This window comes from Cylas formicarius, unplaced genomic scaffold (genome assembly GCF_029955315.1).
Source record: "Cylas formicarius isolate icCylForm1 unplaced genomic scaffold, icCylForm1.1 PGA_scaffold_10__41_contigs__length_53128322, whole genome shotgun sequence".
Classification (NCBI taxonomy): Eukaryota; Metazoa; Arthropoda; class Insecta; order Coleoptera; family Brentidae; genus Cylas; species Cylas formicarius.
The window spans coordinates 6,969,837-6,989,746 of NW_026844214.1; the positions used below are offsets into that span (position 1 = coordinate 6,969,837).

Genomic DNA, 19,910 nt, shown 5'->3' on the forward strand with positions numbered 1-19,910 from the left:
TACGAAGAAGGCCGATAAATATCGAGGAAGCTCGAATTCAAGAAATTAACCTCTTAAGAAACGCCATTGAAAGAAGTAAGAAACTCCAGAAGAAAAGAAATAAAATTTTGCACTTATTATGTGAGTTACAAAAAAAAGATCAATCATTCAAAAACATATTTTTATTTGTTATAAAAGCATATTTGCTATTTGGTTCCTCCTCATTTCCACCCTCATCTGGAATATCAACTTCCAGACGTGGTCGCTTCTCTTTTAGCACCTCTTCTAAACATATCAAATGTCTCGCTGCTCCGCAACGTGCTAGATGTGGTAAATTCTAAAATAGATCTCTTTTAATAAGTTTACAAATGTAAGCCTGGAAAAGATTTTAAGAATAAGTTCCCTTCATAACTCCTTATATGTCTTCGTAATACTTCTGATTTTTTGGTATTGGACACCTATCACCTTCATTATCCTCAAATATTCGCATTGGTTCTGCTAGTTCCAAAGCCATTTGACCAAATTATCCTCCGTCATTTCGTTTTGAATTAAAATGTCCATAACGTCCATTTCTACTAATTGCTGGTACTACACTACACTGAATAAGACATACCTTCAAACAAATGCGACCATTAACTATGTCATGTCGATTCTCTGAATTGACAAACGTCAAAACTCAAGCGTGCGGTAATATCTCCAAAAGCATCCGATCTGAAGAAATAAAATGGCACAAGTGCGGTAAACGGTATTTTAGCCGCTAGTTTATTTGGAACGAGCGGAGCGAGTGTTTAATAAACGAGTTTACCAAACGTGTTGCGTTGCATACTATACTTTTTCTACCACCGTAAGTTTTGAGATTTATGGCAAACAACACGAATCGATTCACTGACATGACATTCAGAATTGACAAACGTCAAAATTCAAGGCGTATAATTAGGTATTGTACAACGCGATATTGGAATATTTTAAGAACATCCTTCCTTAAAAATTGAATATCCAATAATATATTATGCAATAAGTGCGAGAAACGACATTTGACTCACGAGTTTATTTGATACGAGCGGAGCGCAGCGGAGCGAGTGTTTAATAAACGAGTGACTTAAAAAGTTTACCGAACGTGTTGCATATTATACTTTTTCTACGACCGTTAGTTTTTGGGTACATGTATTTAAAACAACACTAATATAATAGGTATTTTGCAGTAAAGTAGAAAAATAAAATTGCCGCAAGAGCCGGATCAATTGTTACGTCAATTTTTGCCGTCCTTGCTCCCACTATATTATTTAATAACTATATAGTGGCAACTCGTCCAAGGAAAGGGTAATGGAAACTCGACATGTAGGATTCCCACTAATGTATTCCATAAAAATAAATTACAATCCTTACACAATTACTTGATTTTTTTTTGGCATATTTAGAAGATTTATAGTACAGTATAATCATATTTAACATAATTTAGCTTTTACGATTGATATGATATGTACAAATTTACAGTGTTGATATTACGTATGATATGAAAGAGATTTATTGACGTTTACCCATGGGGAAATTTGAAAATTCCATCTTGCGTAACAAATCCTGAGTTTTAGATTGAAATTATGTTATATTATGGGCATAAGTTAAAAAAAACAATAATGTAACTGTCAATAAACTATATTTCTGCAAAAGAAGGTTAAGTCACATGACTGCCACCACCAAACGATAATGCTATACTGAGTGGCGTTACCTTTGGCGCCATATTAATTATTTTCATTTTTCTTATTATTTAGAAAAAAAACTATTTTATCTTTCAATATACCCTGTCAGTGAACGTCATTTGACTCGTATCATCGTTATCGACAAAACTGATAAAATGAATTGTTTTTGCAGATGTGAGAACTGGAAAAGGGCTTTTGGATTGGTGACCCATACCTATAATTCAATATGCGACGTGAAAATATGTGATTAAAAAAGTTTGCAAAGTGTTCAAACCCTAATATATCGAATATCGAAACATTAGACATCAAGTTAAGAATAAAGTTGAAAACTGAACTACCAGGCATCGTTATCGAAATTTTCTTATAGAATATTTTTAGTGGAGCTGGAGTGCAAATACATACTGTAAAGTTTGCTAATTGTAATAATTCTATGGCAAATGATAGAAAATGAAAATATTTCTAAATAAAAAATTACATATTATTTATGTCATTTCTCTTTTTATTTTTGGGTGATTTTTTATGAGTTGGATTAGCTTTTTAAAGTTATTGAAAATTGCATTCTACAATATCTATTTATTATTAATAATATTGACATTATGGAAAGAAAAATTTGGTTAGTAAGGAAATGTTAGACAAAGTAAATAAATTGTTCCTATGTCTTCGATACAAGATAGCACGCGGCATTGTTTTATTCAATAAAAGCTCTATTCTATGTCAGCAATATTTACTCTAAACCGCGCAGATAGATGACGCTCCGACTTTGACCACCTCGTAAAACGAAGTAAAACATCTGCAGAACGTTCGTCACATGAAGTGTCGCCTTGCTCCCATTTGCCTGTTTTATTACTTAAAAAATATTGAATTTCTCCCAATTGTGTTAATAACCCGTAGTAGGGTCGTAGGACTGCCTATATATAATCACCAGACATACATAAAGGCCAATTGAATCAAAACATCGAATAATATGCCACAGAACTATCAATTCTCTTTAAATACGTACGCTGATAAATTACTTTAAAAAACTTCAACGTTACCATGAAACCACAACTCTTGGAATGGAATTTTCAATTTACCCGTCCGTAGCGAATTTAAGGAGATAAGGAATATCACAAAATAGAAGTTCGATTTTCTTTCCAATATGTATACATAGTTAATTTCTATTTACATCACGTTTTCGTCTGGAGCAGACGCTGCATTATTATCACTAATAGGAGACTACAGTTTACCAAGAACGGAGAAGGATCGCTTCTGGAACTATTTGCGTGCTGCATTGCGGCGGGCTGCTCCTCTGAAAAAAAAAGGAGACATTGATTATCAAGTTGGAATATGATAAAGGATAATAATAATGCGCAATGAGAAAGCGCTCTACGTTTTAAATTTGAAATGTTGCAGTTGGCTTAAATTCTTACACGTTCATAAAAGTGAATTCAGCATCAACGGTTTGAACCCTCAAATATTTTCTTCTCCGTCGATAGGACAGAGGAAAAAAATATTTGCAACAGTGGGACCCAATTGAATTGAAAGATTTAGAGGTATTTTCTTTATGTTATTAATTGTCAAAAACTCAATGTTAGCCCACATTTTTCATTTAAAAGGAACGCTTGAAAAAATTAGTATTTTGATTTTGCATAGGAATATCCTGACTTTTAGTTTTAAATGCTCAATAGTAATGGGTTAAAAGTAGAGGGGAGCGAGTGTTTAATAAACGAGTGGATTTAAAAAGTTTACCGAACGTTTTGCATACTATACTTTTTCTACGACCGTTAGTTTTTGGGTAAATTTTCGAAAAACACAACGTCAAATTTCAAACCGTGCGGTCAAACCTCCGAAAACGTCCGATTGCTCCCAAACCCGTGCGGTAAAATCCCGGAAATGTCCGAAGTGAGTGGGATCCGTGGGAATCGAAACTGATGTGGTTAAGTGACGTTTGCGCCAAACTAGATGGGGGTGTAATTAAGTATTTTACAGGAGGGAGTAGAAAAAATAATTTGTTCAGAAGAAGGGCTTTAGCGAAAGTAAAGGCCAAAGTAATTGTGGGAGGTTTATTTATCTATTTATTACAATTTCAAAAGACTTGCAGCACAAACAAGCTTATTTCAAGACACTTTTTAAAAAACTTCTGGATTCCTTCTGCATCGGTTTTTGTTGAGTCGAACTAGCTAAAGTTTCGCCAATCATCCTGTTGGCTTCTTCAGCGCTTGTCTGAAACTGACTCGCATTTTATTCTGTACCTGCTTTTACATCGTTTGATGGGGGCGCAGCTAAATGAAGGGCATAAACACTGTCTCGAATGACTGAATCCTATATTGGTGACAAGTAAAGACCTGAGGCGCGGTTAAGATTGTTAGTTTCTATAGACTCTCAGATTTTTCGTAGGTAGAAGAATTGATTACATGCAAAAATTTTAGTTTCATCGAATAAAATTTTATGTCCGGTTTAGTGATTGTGTTTGGCATTTAGCTCCGCCCCCTAAAACAATAAAAATCAGGTACAGAGTAAAATGCGAGTCAGTTTCAGACAAGCGCTGAAGAAGCCAACAGGATGATTGACGAAACGTTAGCTAGTTCGACTCTACAAAAACCGACGCATGAGGGATCCAGACGTTTTATAAAAAGTATTACAGTAGCCTGTGGAAGTTTCGATAAAAAATATTTCAAGACAGTTTATGTAAAACAATTTGATAGTATAATAAAAGGGAGCGCTTCGAGAAGTGGCCAAAATCAGGAAGGCCAAAGAAAACGCCAGTAAAAACCAACAGACCCATCAAAAGAATTGCTCAAAATGATCCTTGGAGATCCGCAACTAGAATTAATCCCGTAATCCCATAAGTAAAAGAAGTTTAGTAGATGCAAAATTATTAAATAGACGCCCAGCACAAGAACCATTAGTTTCGAGATGAAATAGAGCAGAAATAAGTATTTGCATGTCGGCATTTAAATTTGACGGTCAATAACGTGGAAAAAGTTCTATTCGAGTTACAAAATATACCACTCCGATGGAACGAGGCGTTTGAGACGACCAATCAATATAAAGTTTAATCCTAAATACGCAACCCCTACAATTAAATATGGTAAAGGCGGTGTATTTTTATGGGGTTCTTTCTCATGGAATGGGGCTATAGCCATTATTAATGACACGATGGACCTGTTTCTTTATGTTCAGAATGTTATGCTTCCTTGTGCTGAATAGAAAATGCAATTGCAATTTTATTTTCCGAAACAATCTTCAGAAGTTGTTCAACAGTGGTTTGGAGAAAATAAAGTACGAGTTTTGTAGATCTTAACCTTAAAGAAGTAGAATGTCGTATTCGTACCCAAATGTTTCCCTATAAACATTAATCCGTGGTAAAAAAAAAGTCAAGTTTGGATAACGAAAATGTGGTTCAGAAGTTGATTGCTTCGAAGCCGCGATATTGTCAGCAGATACTAATAGATATTCTATCAATTACTAATGAATAACTTTTAATTGTTAATATTCCTAAATAAAATACAATAAAATACTGTTGGATACAATGTATTGCTCTAATTTTCTCGTCCTCAATAGTTACCATTCCTAAATTGATTGAAAGTACACCAAGATGTTGTGAAATATTACTTTCAGTGTAAGGATAGTGTGTTATTATACTAGCCAATATCACAACCCAATAATATTTTTCATTCAAATATAAAGAAAAATGTACTTTGTTTCTCTTTTTCTTTTTTGGATGGTACATGTATAGAAATATATTTCAATTATTACGATCAGTTTTCAAAGAAATAAAGTAACTCCATTCATACTACAATATTTCAATTTAGAGAGTGCGCGCAGTGTTATGCCTGCTGTAAACAGATGATGCACAAGATTCAACCAGTCGGTCAGAAATGAAAAAATAATAATAACAATAACTTGTTTAGGAGTCATCCTTAGCGATCCTTACTTGCAATAAACTTTTTGGTGGTAAGTAGGGTTAACTTCTCGCAAATCCTTTGTTTAATCAAATGTTCCTAGATTATTTTAGCGCGCCACAACATATGGGGTGTTAAAGCAGCACATCCTCTTTAAATTTATCGACTACATGTTGCTAACATTTTTAAACGTGCAACCGTAAGCAAGGTCTTGGTAAAGTGGATAATGTTCCAACACATTGGTCAACAAGAGCACTGAATTGAGTACCAAGTGCGACCAAGTACTTCTTAGTTTATGTAATTTGTATTTGTATTGTAATTTAGATTTAATTTTCGCTGATCAGCATTTAGTAGATTTTATACAGTTTACACACGTGCATTTTTTGAGTCATAAGAAAAAAAGGTTTTTTTTTCCTACTATTTAAATATTTTAATATTACACTTAGAAACAGACATAAATAAGCACCTATTTTAGGTAATAAATTGTTTAAGAAATTTATGAAATAATAAGTGTAGTGTGTTAACAGAATGTCGTAATATATATTCAATTTCTCACTTCAATCTCCCCGGTTTTATTTTGTATTATGACTACGCAAGCTTTACGTCTTTCGACAGCATACTTATTTTTACTTTGCTAATAAACCAGTTAGAGAAATGGAAGTTTTCCTGGAGATACTAATTTAGATATGTTGAGTAATACGGATGGTATTGACGCGAATCTGATCGTATCACATAGTTTTGTTTCTCTATATCAGGACGTCACTAGACCGCAGTCCGGAATTCTGAAAAACGAAAGTTTGGAAACGTGCGAATGTGAAAATTAACAATGGCTTAAAAATATTAACAATGTTTTTGAACCTTTTTTAACTATCCCTCAATTTAAATAGGAGCTTCAATAATTTAGTTAAATTCTATTTACTTTGCATTACAGATTATTACAATAATGCAGGAGCGCGAGAGAAAATGTAGCACAATAAAATCACATCCTTATTCGAGTTCCATTTTCTCTCAAAGCGTTCTATAAATTGTAAATATCATGATCCGAAACCAATATTCTCTTTAAAACACAAGACATGCTAAAGTTTGCAATATATATTGCATATTATTCCGGTGGCAGAAAATTGAAGGCAAGAATGGTGGCGTGCGCGACACAATTCTTTATCTACCGAATACAGCACAATAAAAGGAAGTTCCCTTTTCCGCATAAACTTCACGGTAACGTTGACGTTTTTAAAATTTATAATATGTAAATAAAATGCGATTTAACGATATTTTTCCGAGGTCGGCATATAAACTTTCCTCCTGAATTTACAATTATAATTCTGTTCAATATCCGAGGCAAGTTACGTCGAGTTGGCTGATTATTAATTTGACATTAAAATGGGACGACACAAAATCCGCTCGTTGATCTTTTCCCGTGATAAATTTCATCTTTTTTAATTCAGCCTTTAAACCTGTAGCGGGTTTATTACGAAAATTTTATGAGAGTTTGAAAATGGATTCGCAAAGCGTTTCCTATAAAGACAAAATTAATAAGAAAAAAACGATTTTCTTTAGACGCTTTAGAAGTTTATTCAATGTGCTAATAGATAATTATAAAATGGACAAATTTTGCTGGAATATTATTGATGACGCCTGAAAAACAGTGGTTTGAGTTGAGCGTTTTACTAAAAGTTCCAAACAACTAACAAAACCAATTTTTTCAAATCTCCCGTACGTCGATATTAGGCCATAACAAAGCAATTACAACAAAAGAAATTGTAAATGTAAAGTTCCATTACTATTTCAAATTTCTGCGATTTTTTTTAATAGAAATTAGAGAAAAGTAATTTGTGGCAAACGCCGGCGAGAGTGTCAAAAAGGGTACCTTTCTATAAATAAATAATATATATAAATAATAAACTAACCTGCCTTATCTCTTACCGTTTCGCCGACAGTACTTAGTTGGAGTTCCTGTATATTATTTATTTTTTTCTACTCCCGTCTGTAAAATACCTAATTAGACACTGATCTAGCGTGCGGGAAACGTCACTTTACCACGTCAATTTCGTTTCCCACGCATCCGAGCCACTTTTCCGGGATTTTGCCGCACAGGTTTGGTAGCAATCGAATGTTTTCGGAGATATTTCCCACACTTTGAATTTTGACGTTTGTCAATTCTGACGGTCATGTCAGTGAATGTACTCGTGTTATTTTGCGAAAATGTACCCAAAAACTAACGGTCGTAGAAAAAGTATAGTATGCAACATGTTCGGTAAACTTTTTAAGTCACTCGTTTATTAAACACGCATTATTATGTTTGCATAATTACTATTATTTATGGAAAATCAAGTTTAATATTAGAGGCACCATATTTTTCTTTGCAAGTGTGCAAATTTAACGATTATCACAATACGAACGAATATCGAAATGAAAGATTGCAAGCTTGAAGAGCTATGCAATGAGAACGATTTTGAAATAGTATATTATGCAACAAGTGCGGTAAACGGATTTGACTCACGAATTTATTTGACACGAGCGGAACGCAGCGGAGCGAGTGTTTAATAAACGAGTGACATAAAAAGTTTACCGAACATGTCGCATACGACCGTTAGTTCTTGGGTATATTTTCTCAAAACAACACGAATACATTTACTGATGTGGCCGTCAGAATAGACAAACGTCAAATTGAAGGCGTGGGAAATATCTCCGAAATCCTCCGATTACTCCCAAATCCGCGCTGTAAAATCGCTAAAATATCCGTAGTGCCTCCGTGGGAAACGAAACTGACATGGTAAAGTGATGCTTCCCGCACGCTAGATCGGTTTGTAATTTTGATATATTACTTATATTTTTGACGTCATTACGAAAGTTGTAAGTTGACTGCCTAGTAATATCCAAAATGTTAGTCTCATCAAAACTTCATAAGTTGTTCTAATTGAATTTTTTGAGTTGACTATCTCGGGGGCTAAACTATAGGCGAACCTTGTTTGTTCCGCGAAAAATAATATAATACAGAGAGAGTTTTGTCCGAAAAAAATTTCAATATCCGTCGATGTTTAATATTAATTTCTTTTGTTTTATATTTCTCTCTGTGTTGAAATTCATGTTCAAACTATAAAATTCTGGAATTTGGGAGTTGTCATTAATTGCCTGCTACTCGAATAACAGAGAGATACAAGAAATCCTTAACAGTTGCTTTAGTGATGTAGGATTTGTTCATCACTAAGTTCATTAAGTTCGGAGCGAAATTTTTTTATTTTTGTTTAATTGGCCAACTTACATTTATCTTATGAAATTGTGTTTTTAAGAGAGAGTATACGTCAGAAATGCCAATACATCTACACCACTGAATTCTACGTAAAAATAGAAACCCAAAAAGTACACAATGTATAGTGTTGCTACGCAATCTTATTAGATATAATCATAAAGTGTGACTATCACAGCAGCATGTGCTGTTGAAGCGCTGAATGACTGGAAATGATATGCTTTTGTTTAGAAACAAGGACACAAAGTTTCGCTACATATAAATTATGGTTAAATTCATTGTTTAATGGAGCCATACTGGTATTGCAACAATTTCTGGAGGTGATTGAAAGAAATTTTGTTTAGATGTGTTATATGATATACATTATAATTTACATATGTATTCAAGAAATACAGACCTCTGAAAAAGTATAGACTCATTCTTATTTAAAGATTTGGGTCAAAATCAATTAAATGTTTCTGAAAATAGTTTAGGTATATAAATAATACACATACATAAAAGTATCAAAACATTGCTTATATTTTGTATTTAATAATGCTGATAATCTCAAATAGCGTTTCATTTATTCATTTGTACGGTGAAAAATTATAAACTCACTGCTTATATTTATTTCTTATTGCCTTAATATTTCGTCCAACCACCTTTATTTTTTCTAACTTCTGTTAGTCTTTTAGGCATTAGTTAAAATTTTGGCCCATTTTGAACGCAGCCTTTATTTATGTTCATTGACATTATTTATTTTTGGCTTTTCGTGGTCATATGATGTATTAATTTGTTAATATGTCCCACACGTTCTCTATCGGATTTAGATTTTGACTAACTGCTGGCCATTCTAATAACTGTATGCCAAAGTCTTGAAAGAACTGTTTTGTAGTTGCAGCTACATGGATGGGTTTGCCCTGTTGAAAAATTATGTTTTCCTCTTCAGTCAGTGTAATGAATGGTTGAAGGTAATCACGTAACATTGATTGGTAACTAACAGCAGTCATACGCCCATCGATAAATCCCTATTTGGGTTTTAAGGAGGCATATATACCGGCTCAGATGACAACTGAACCATCTCCTTTAATTCTTCCAGACATAATTTTTTTATCAAATCTCAAATAATGCCGGTAATAATTACATCCATCGGGACCATCAAGATTCAATTTATTTTCATCACTAAATAGGACACGTTGCCAAAAGTTACCTTTTATTACATAATTTTCTGCAAAATTAAGTCGACATTTTTAATATTTGAAATGTTTTGATTGAGCTCCCTACTTTCCCACAAAAGTTGGAGCACAATATAGATTATATCTGCGCAACTCAGAACTCTCTTAAAACTGCCCGTTTTGCGGGGGAGGAAAACCGACGAGGACGATCTGAACGTTTTTTTTTACCATAGTTTCAATTCCAAACTTTTTCACAATACTTTGAGATCTACCACTAATGTTCGCTACAGCGCTTTGTGTTTTTCAACCCTTTAAGTCGAGCATTAGCTCTTTTTCGATTGCAGTTAATGTCTTACCACGCGGCATATTAAAAGGCAAAACAAAACTTGACAGATATTAAATGATACGTCTTAATCTCGGCTTCCAAAAATAATAATACACCAAATACATCTTGCATTTAAAAGGTCTTACATTGTATTGAGTTTATAAATATGCAAAGTTTAACTCGTCCCGCTCGAGACAAATGAGCGACGTCTCAGCGTCAATGTCAAATAAAGTAAAACTAAGTTCATACAGCAATCGCGCCTATTTTACGTTATAGATCTATTTATATGCTAGTGATATTTGTATAATAAAATATTGAAAATATTGTAAATATATCTTTGAGTCTATATTTTTTCACAGGTTTGTTTAGATTACACTTTTTTATTTTTTTTTTTTACATTATTTCCCTTTTTGTTTAACTTATTCTTTTTATTGCCCTCGAAAGCTAAAAATTTTCTTTATTTACCTTTGTTATTTACTTAAAAGAAACCAGATCGTTGCATTGGCAATGGGATTGCAATTTAACTGGTATTTAGTAGTAATTCTTGAGAAGTTCCAGGTAATTCATAAAATCATAAAAGTGGTATTTTGCCCGTTACAGTATCTTTGGATGTACGCCATGCGCCAAATAAAATGATCCACTAGACGGTCTGGAAACCTGATATACGAAAAAAAGTTTTTTAAGTTTATTGAAGATTTAAAATGTTATAAATTTTGTTCATACAGAGTGTCCCAAAAGTGCCCCCCCCCCAACATCAACTTTGTTATTTTAAATGGTACGCCTTATATATTTCGACCTTGAAATAATAAAGATCACTTTCTTAAGAAATTCCTATTCAAATTTGGCATAGTTTAAGCAGAAATTGAGGTTACGTGTTTTTTTTTTCGTATTTTGATTGCCCCATATAAAATTGTGTTGTGGTGCTACTGACCCAGATATTGCCACGAAAATTTAATCAGATTAAGGAGATGATGCACTACTCAATCACTTTGACAGATGCGCCTCAGCATATGCAGGGTATCCCAGATATGTGGTGCGGTTTTGGTTAGTTTTTCAAATAGAACACACTATAATTTTATTCAGATATCAATTCTAGAACAAAAAATATGAATTTAAAGCTGCCCACATTAGCTCACTTGTTGGCAATAATAGGTATTTTTTGAATAGCAAAGACATCATACTGTTTCTTTTAAAGATATAGTACTCCAGATATACGAATAAAACCTATTGCTAACAATACAGGATGTCCATTAATACGCGAACATTTAGAAAAAAAACACTCTATACTACACACTTTAACAGATTCAATAAAACTTGAGAAAAAGAAAAATAAATAATTAAAGTTTATCGGCTAACCAATTTGAATAAACAAATCTATAAAATAAAAAAAATAAAAAAAAAACAAAGAAATAACCATTTCTAATCGCATAACTATTATTTAATGCAAGAATCTCTTGTCTAATTTCTTCCTTAAGGTCATCAACTGTATAGTTATTTCGCGATTCATAGACACGATCCTTTAAAGAGCCCCACAAAAAAAAAGGTCCATGGGTGTGTAAAATCGGGACTTCGCGGTGGCCACGCATTGTCACCAATTATATTTTGGAAATTTACTGTTAAAAAATTTATCACTTAATGACCACAATGATAGGGCGCGCTATATTGCTGAAATATTGTCGAGCAGGTTGTTTACTTCTGGCATTATTGAATTTTGAAGCAAAAAATTCTGTCAGTTTAAATAGTTAAAAGAAATGGGGCCAACGATTTTATCCCTTATAATACCGCACCAAGGAAAAAAGCAACACGGAAAAAAAGCTACAAGAATTTTAAACTCATTGCTTTGGTCAGAAAAAATTACATTAAATACATCTATCTACAAAGTTATCGTGGAGCCCATTCTAACGTATGGATGTGAGTGCTGGCAATTGAAGGACAGACAGGAAAAAAAAATTGATGCTATTGAAATGGACTACCTGAGAAGATCCTCCAGGATATGTAGAACATATACGAAATGAAAATATACGACTAAGAACAGAGCGAGTATACACGACTGCAGAGAGAATACAGATTACAGTATGTGATGAGAATGGTGCAGGACAGGTGGCCGAAAAAAGCACTACTGTACCAGCCGCTAAATAGAAGAAGAAGAAGAGGAAGGTATAAATCAGACAATGAAAGACAGAGCTATCCAGAAAGACGAGTGGATGGATAGAAAAGTTTGGCGTACGAAATGCGGGATACGGCAAAGAAAGCTGTAAGACCGCACCACACTTTTCATGGTACTGCTTATTGATTTTTTGTATTAAAAACTTATTCTCTGTTGAATAATAGTGGCAATTTTTATTGTGCACTACAGAGGTCGTAAAAATCGCCTCATCGGTCCATAACGTTTTGTTAAAAATGTCCCTCTCAAAATGTTCGTGCATCATGACCGTGCAGAAGTTTCGTCTGGCATTCATCTAGTAGAAATTCATAAGGTTTCATTTTGTTGCCTTTTAAAATACGTCGTGCAGCAGTCAAGGTCCCTGCTTGCATCTCGCAAGGAATTTTCGGGAAATTCAGTGAAGTATAACATTACGTTCAATTCAGTTTCTTCTGCTAAAAGGGTTTCTCTTTTTTTCTATATTTTAGAACACCGTGATTTGACAGGTCTTGGATAATTCTATTAAACATTATTTTTGTTGGTATTTTAGCCGCCGGAAACTTTCTTTGATACTCCCTTAATGTAAGGCTGCACTTTTACCAACTTTTACTTAAACTATAACTTATAAATACAAATAAAATATACACTAACAAAAACTTTGACAACTATGACCTACATAAAAATATGAAAAACAACACAAACAAACAGGAATGTTAAAGTTTTTTTATATCTTAATGTATAAAAAAAAAGATTGTGATGTCATAGCCAACTACATTTTTAAATATTTTGATATTTCTTTGTTGTTTTGATGCCAGATGAAACGAGCATTTTAAGAGGAACATTTTTAACTAAACTTTATGGACCGAATTAACGAACTCTTTTTAGTTAACTTTTTGTTTTATAGATTTAGTTATTCAAATTTGTTACCTTGTTAAGATATTGTTAATTGAGTTCTCCTAAACGGCACCTCATATTTGGAACACCCGTATAAGCTGAGGTGCATCAGTCAAACTTATTGAATAGTGCATCATCTCCTTAGTCTGTGGTTAAATTTTTGTTGCAATGCCTGGGTCAGTAGCGTCAGTAACTTCAATTTCTGCCTAAACTATGCAAAATCTGAATAGGAATTTCTTAAGAAGTGACCAAGGATTTAAAATAAAAAATTTGATGTCGGGGCGATGTGGGGGGGTACACTTTTTTGACACCCTGTATCAACAAAATTATAATATTTTAAATCTTCATGAGAGTTCAAGAAACTTTTTTATGAAACTTTTTTTCGTATCTCATATGGGTTTCCAGATCGTATAGTGGATCGTTTTATTTGGCACACGGTGTACATATAGCTACAACTACTTACAAATTGATACCTTAAGTATTTTGATAAGATAGGAATTATTTTTACCAACCAAAATTTGAGGGTTGAATTTCTGCGCATGCACGAGTCATTTGAAACTTTTATAACTAATGATATTTTGTATAGTATAGTGAAGTGGGCTATAAAAACAGTGTTTATAAAACCATATGTAAGAAAACTGCACCACTGTAGTATCTTTTGTTGAATTTGTATTTAAGCGCCATAGGTAAAAAATTCTAAATTATATAGGATGTTAATCACATTTAACATTTTTTTTAGTTGATTTACAACTTAATGTATGAACTTATATGATATGTTTGTTTTCAAACATGCTAAAATGTTAGGAAAATGATAATTAATAAGTTTATTGCAACTTTACAATTATTGACGGATATTTAGATTTCTCATTGGCAGCGAAGAGAGATAACGCTAACATATTCCGTCAAATTAACATTGATTGGAAGCACAAAGTATGTTAATGGTTTTTAGCATTACGTGCGTTATTGTTATAATTAGCACGCAAAGTAAACCTTTGAAGTAGTCCCTTTGACTGGTATAATTAGCATGCTACTGCCCAACCTAATCGTTTCGAATTTAAACACGTTGCCGTTCAAAGGCCTTATGATTATACTCCAAAAACCGGAATTGATTCTAACAAACATTTATCTATTTTGTGTGACAAGTCACAAATCACACGAATATGGAAACTGATAAAATGTAAATCGATTGTCGTAATTTATTCAATAATTATCGCGCCGTGATTATCATAAACTTTAAATTATTACGTTTCTCAACTAGAGAAAACAGAAGCATCTGTCACTTTTAGTCCTTGGAATTATTATCAGCTACCTAATTATTGTTTATAGGTAATTGAAATCGTATTTTAAATTTTAAGAGAGATGTCTCATCAAACATTCTTGTAATAGGTAGAGTTCTCCAAACAACTGCAATTTAACTTTGGCGAATTTTTATGAAAGTCTAACCGCAGGCCTACCTCGCTTTGGTTCCTCTTTCTAACCCTCAATAAATAGATTCGCAATTCCACAATGACATTCCAGATCCATACTTTGGCACTTCGTGCATACAAAACTTGTCTTTTATTGATGGTTTTATAATAAAAGCCGGATAGTACATGTCAAGTAGAATTTTTGGGACTCCACGATCTTTCCGCGTTTTTCTTTTCTGTGGCATAAGGGGTTTTAGTTATCAATTTTTTTCTACTACCGTCTGTAAAATGCCTAATTTCACACCGATCTAGAATGCGGGAAGCGTCACGTTTCGTTTCCCACGGATTGGAGCCAATTCGGACTTTTCCGGGATTTTACCGCACGGGTTTCGGAGCAATCGGATGTTTTCGGTGTTTCTACCGCACGGTTTGAATTGTGACGGTTGTCAATTCTGACGGTCATGTCAGTGAATATATTTGTGTTGTTTTGCAAAAATGTACCCAATAACTAACACAGAGATAAATGTTATGCAATATATAAGACAATTTAAATACTAGGTGCCATAAGCTACAATTAAAATCTAGTGGACTAGTCTTTAAGTAAAGTGATATTTATAATTTAATTTTTCCACAAAAAGCTTACATAACTCTTGCATGAACTTTATTGATTGTTACAGTTCTTATATTAATATATTGCCAAGATCATCAGTACAAACAAAACAACATTAAAAGACCTGCTTTTTCTTGCTTATACGATTTGAAAAATTTAATCCTATTAAAAGCACTATCCTTTGATCATTTTTCTTCCAATTACAGTCTTTGTCTTTAAACAATCTACTTAATGATCAATTTAAAAGATTAAAAAACAACATAACATTTTAAAATTGTGTTTATTCCGTTATTTATATGACGTATCCAATAATATGTCTCTCTCTGTCTAACGTGCTCAGTTAAAAAGAGACAGCAATAGCAGAACCGATCGGAACGATAAACGCATAGGTTTAATGGCAACTAGTAAATATTTTGTTTGAATGGTACGAAATTTAGTAATGCGATAATCTGTTATTATTTTCATTTGTTAAATTATCATTTTCTTGTAGTGTATGCAACACGTCTGGTAAACTCTATATCTCACTCCTTTATTAAGCACCGTACTTCTTGCAGAATTTATTACTATGGCTAATTACAAACACAAGACGGAATAGAAATAACTCTAAAACTTCGACGGCTAAGAAAATACGGTTTCATAAAACTGGCAGCATACTCCGATTTAACCAACTGGGAAAACGTCGATTATAAATCAATTATCTACGTAAGATTTTGTATTGCTTTCCTAAGAAAATATTTTAGGGTCATTATGTTAAACCCTTAATTTGGAAATCAGTTTATTCTATCTAAGATTTATAAAAAAAACACTACTATAAATTAATATAATAGTAGAATCTAAGAAAATTTCCCTGCTCTTAAAATACAACAGTCTGTACGGCACAGTTATTGTCGGGTAACATCTTAAATACGGCCCTGACTTGTGGTACACGTTGCTTCCGTTTTACAACAATCGGGTCTTGAACTCATTCCGAAGTCAAAACCATAAAAGGTTGCGAAAACTGTATATCTTCCGGAGAACTCTATATACGTATTTTTTATAGACCTCTTTGACTTGTTCCCCATATATTTGGCTAGTTTTCCTTTTTTTATTGAATGGATAGATCCCAACATTACGCCGACATTTTTTAACTTCCATATTGTAATTGATTATTGATTGACGGTTAATATTACGTGTTCCACTATGAACGGAATATAAATACCCGCTATTTAAAAAAGATAGCTACAAAATGTAAGTGAAACCTTATAGTCCATTTCTATATTGGAAAAACTCCGGAACGATTAATAAAAATTTGCTATGGCAAAACATACAGATACATAGCTATTTGTCAGCGATTACGCAATCGGTATCGATCGGTGATATCCGGGTGATACACCTTTTATCCTCCAATCATTGGCAGCTAATTTTTAAGCTATTTAAAATTAACAAATATTCAACAAAGAGTTACTCCCTAACAGTAATTAATACAACTAACCAAACCAAAAAAAGAAACATCTGTCGTTATCAAAACGGCGTTACAAAATTATTACGAGAATTCCCAGCGTTCTGTAAAATTATCCATATGCAAATTGTTATATAACGAACCATTTTTCAGCATATTCGGGGTAGTCGTATTCAAACTAAAATTGCGAGGACTTCAAATTCATTTCGCATGCAAAATGCGGGAAAGAAATAAGGGCAAATAATGCTTCGGAATGCTGTTGCTCCAAGGATTTGCATAAGATAAATATGGCCAATAGAATATCTTTTTAGACTAAACCGTTAACAGATTTTTAAAATGAAATGAATGAAATGAAATGAAATGAAATACGACTTGTTTGCAGTAAAAAAAATACTAAAAATAATAAAAGCATTTAAAAGATATTGCAAATATTAGTACAAATAGTATATTATGCAACAAGTGCGGTAAACGGCATTTGACTCACGAGTTTATTTGAGACGAGCGGAGCGAGTGTTTAATAAACGAGTGAGTTAAAAAGTTCACCGAACGTGTTGCATACTATACTTTTTCTACTACCGTTAGTTTTTGGGTACATTTTCGCAAAACAACACGAATACATTCACTGACATGACAGTCAGAATTGACAAATGTCAAAATTCAAAGCGTGGGAAATATCTACGAAAACATCCGATTGCTCCCAAACCCCTGCGGTAAAATCCCGGAAATGTCCGAAGTGGCTCGGATTCATGGGAAAAGAAACTGACGTGGTAAAGTGACGCTTCCCGCATGCTAGATCGGTGCGTAATTAGGTATTTTACAAACGGGAGTAGAAAAAAAAATACAAAATGGTACTGGTTAACATTACATTACATCATTCTAAACACAGGTATTATTTTATTTATTGATGCCGCTCATGAAAGGAAAAAAATGTGATCTAAAATGTTTTATTCTTTATATAGGGGATGACAAAAACTTATTATTCTTTATTTTCACACACAAGTAACTATACTAAAATTGTCCTCATATCTTCTTTGAGACAAAAGATGCTATGCCGTGATTTATAAATTATGTATAGAAGTCGTTACATCAACGTGTTGCCCCTAAAATTTATATTACTTCGTCAATAAAGAAAGAAACTGTGGCTAAAAATATATTTTCCATCATTTGGTTTTCCTCGATTTCATTCTCGAAAAAATAAGAGAGATGGCTTCAATAATCTCGCCATTAAAACTTTGGAAAAGTTGAGCTAAGTGCCAATTAATTTTAACAAACAATCCTAACACAACATCAAAATTAAATTCATCCACAGCAACTGAAAGTTGCAAAAATCACAATTTTTGGTGTTTTTTCGTATTACGTATGTTTTTTGACCTAACTTGTCCCTTGAACTGATATATTCAACCGATTCGACGTCCTTGACAGTATCAAAGTAAATAAGAAGCAAAATGTGCCCCGATATTGCCAGTAGACTAGTCAGTTTTTTTTCTCCATTAATTTCGTCGGTAAAATCTCATTTGCTCCACTGAGGAGAAACTGTATGCGTAATCTAAACTCTTAAGCTATAGCATACAACTAGACGTTTTATAACTGTTTCTATTGGCTTTGTTGTTTTTCAGCATAGGGCGAGACCCATATACGAGGTGTGTTCAAAAAGTGTGACTTTTAAGTTTTATTTATTTATCAACATTAAGGTTTGTCATCGGCATCTTTTCGGCCAACTTGAAACGGCTTGTTTTTGTTTTCTGCTCAAAGTATATTCGCCAGATGCCGCTGTCAACATTTCAAGTGTTTTGCAGGACTGTATTCCATTTTTTACACCAAATTTTATGCAAATTCTTTGTTTCATTTTTTTTTGACAATACAAAATCGCCGAGCACACAAAATACGTCTAACGCTTCTGTCTCACAAAAAAAGTAAAGTTGCAATCCACCTGAAACTGTCAACATGTATTAGAGAGATGTGTACCAACATAACAAAAAAAATATCGAAGATCGACTGTACGTAGCCCGCCCAATTACAAAAGTCACCATAGTTTTTGAATCCACCTCTTATAATAATAATAATAGTATTTATTTTCCCAAAATACATAATAGGTCAATATATATAGACATATAAAAAAACATTTACATTAATGTTTAGGATAACAAAAATATTTTTAACCGTTTTTTAAATAGACAAGGTTTTAAACTTTTGTCTCTTAACTCGAAAGGCATATTACGAACACCCAAATAATCAGGTGACCTCCAAGTCGTCGATAGCCTACAGTTGGGAAGATGCAGCTTACCCGTCTGGCTTGTGTGCTTAGAATGTACGCCACAAACTAACTTAAAATTCGAAAAATTGTTAAAGGCATACAATAACATTTCAAAAATCAATAGACTCGCCAACTAACCAAAAATCATTTAACGGCATTTACAGATACTTCCCACAAATTGATCCCATAACGTAATCGGGACTCCACCTTCTCATAGTATAAATTAAAGTGCTATTTAAAATCACACGAAGATTTATCAAAAGAAAATTTACACTTAGAGTTTAAATAAGAGTATGAGACTTCCACTTTAGACACTCATCCAAACTCAATCCTAGAAACCTCATTGTATCTCTACTTGCCATAGTGTCATAACATATTGAACATATTGAAATTATGAAACCTTATAGTTTGGATTGAAATATAGATTAATTTTTCCAAACCATATCACCCGTCTGTCGAGTACTCCACGGCACTTCTCTGAGAGATCATCGTTTTTTCCACAAGAAAACACATCACAAAAAACGTATCAGGTAAAAATTTCAAGATACAATTTACATATAATATGAAAAGGTTAACATATCACAAGCACATTTTTTAGGCGGGTACTCGAAATATATAATATAATTATTAATCTTACTCGCAATTTTAGGCAAAAATAATCTGACTTTATAAAATAAAAATATTCAATTAATCAACGTCCGAATTGTTAGTCACAATTGCCGGGCTCAATGAAAATATTTTTGGAGCACTACAAAATTCAGTTCGAAATTTTCCGCCGTTTTAACAATGGAAAGGTATATTTCGCCCTTTGTGCGGTGCGCCTGGACCAATAAATGAAATATTGCCTTTAGATTAGCGCAGTGAAAATTCGGCCCCAAA

The 19,910-nt window shown here is 33.2% G+C and overlaps 1 protein-coding gene across 1 annotated transcript in view; it reads right to left on the minus strand.

Moving 5' to 3' along the window:
• Window positions 1-1,331: 1,331 nt before the first annotated feature.
• Window positions 1,332-19,910, minus strand: part of LOC132706608 (lachesin-like) — a 150,636-nt gene continuing 132,057 nt past the window's right edge. The window contains exon 6 of the mRNA XM_060678034.1: window positions 1,332-2,964. Within this exon, the coding sequence (XP_060534017.1) occupies window positions 2,843-2,964 (122 nt within the window). The 3' untranslated portion in view covers window positions 1,332-2,842. The remainder of the gene's footprint in view (window positions 2,965-19,910) is intronic.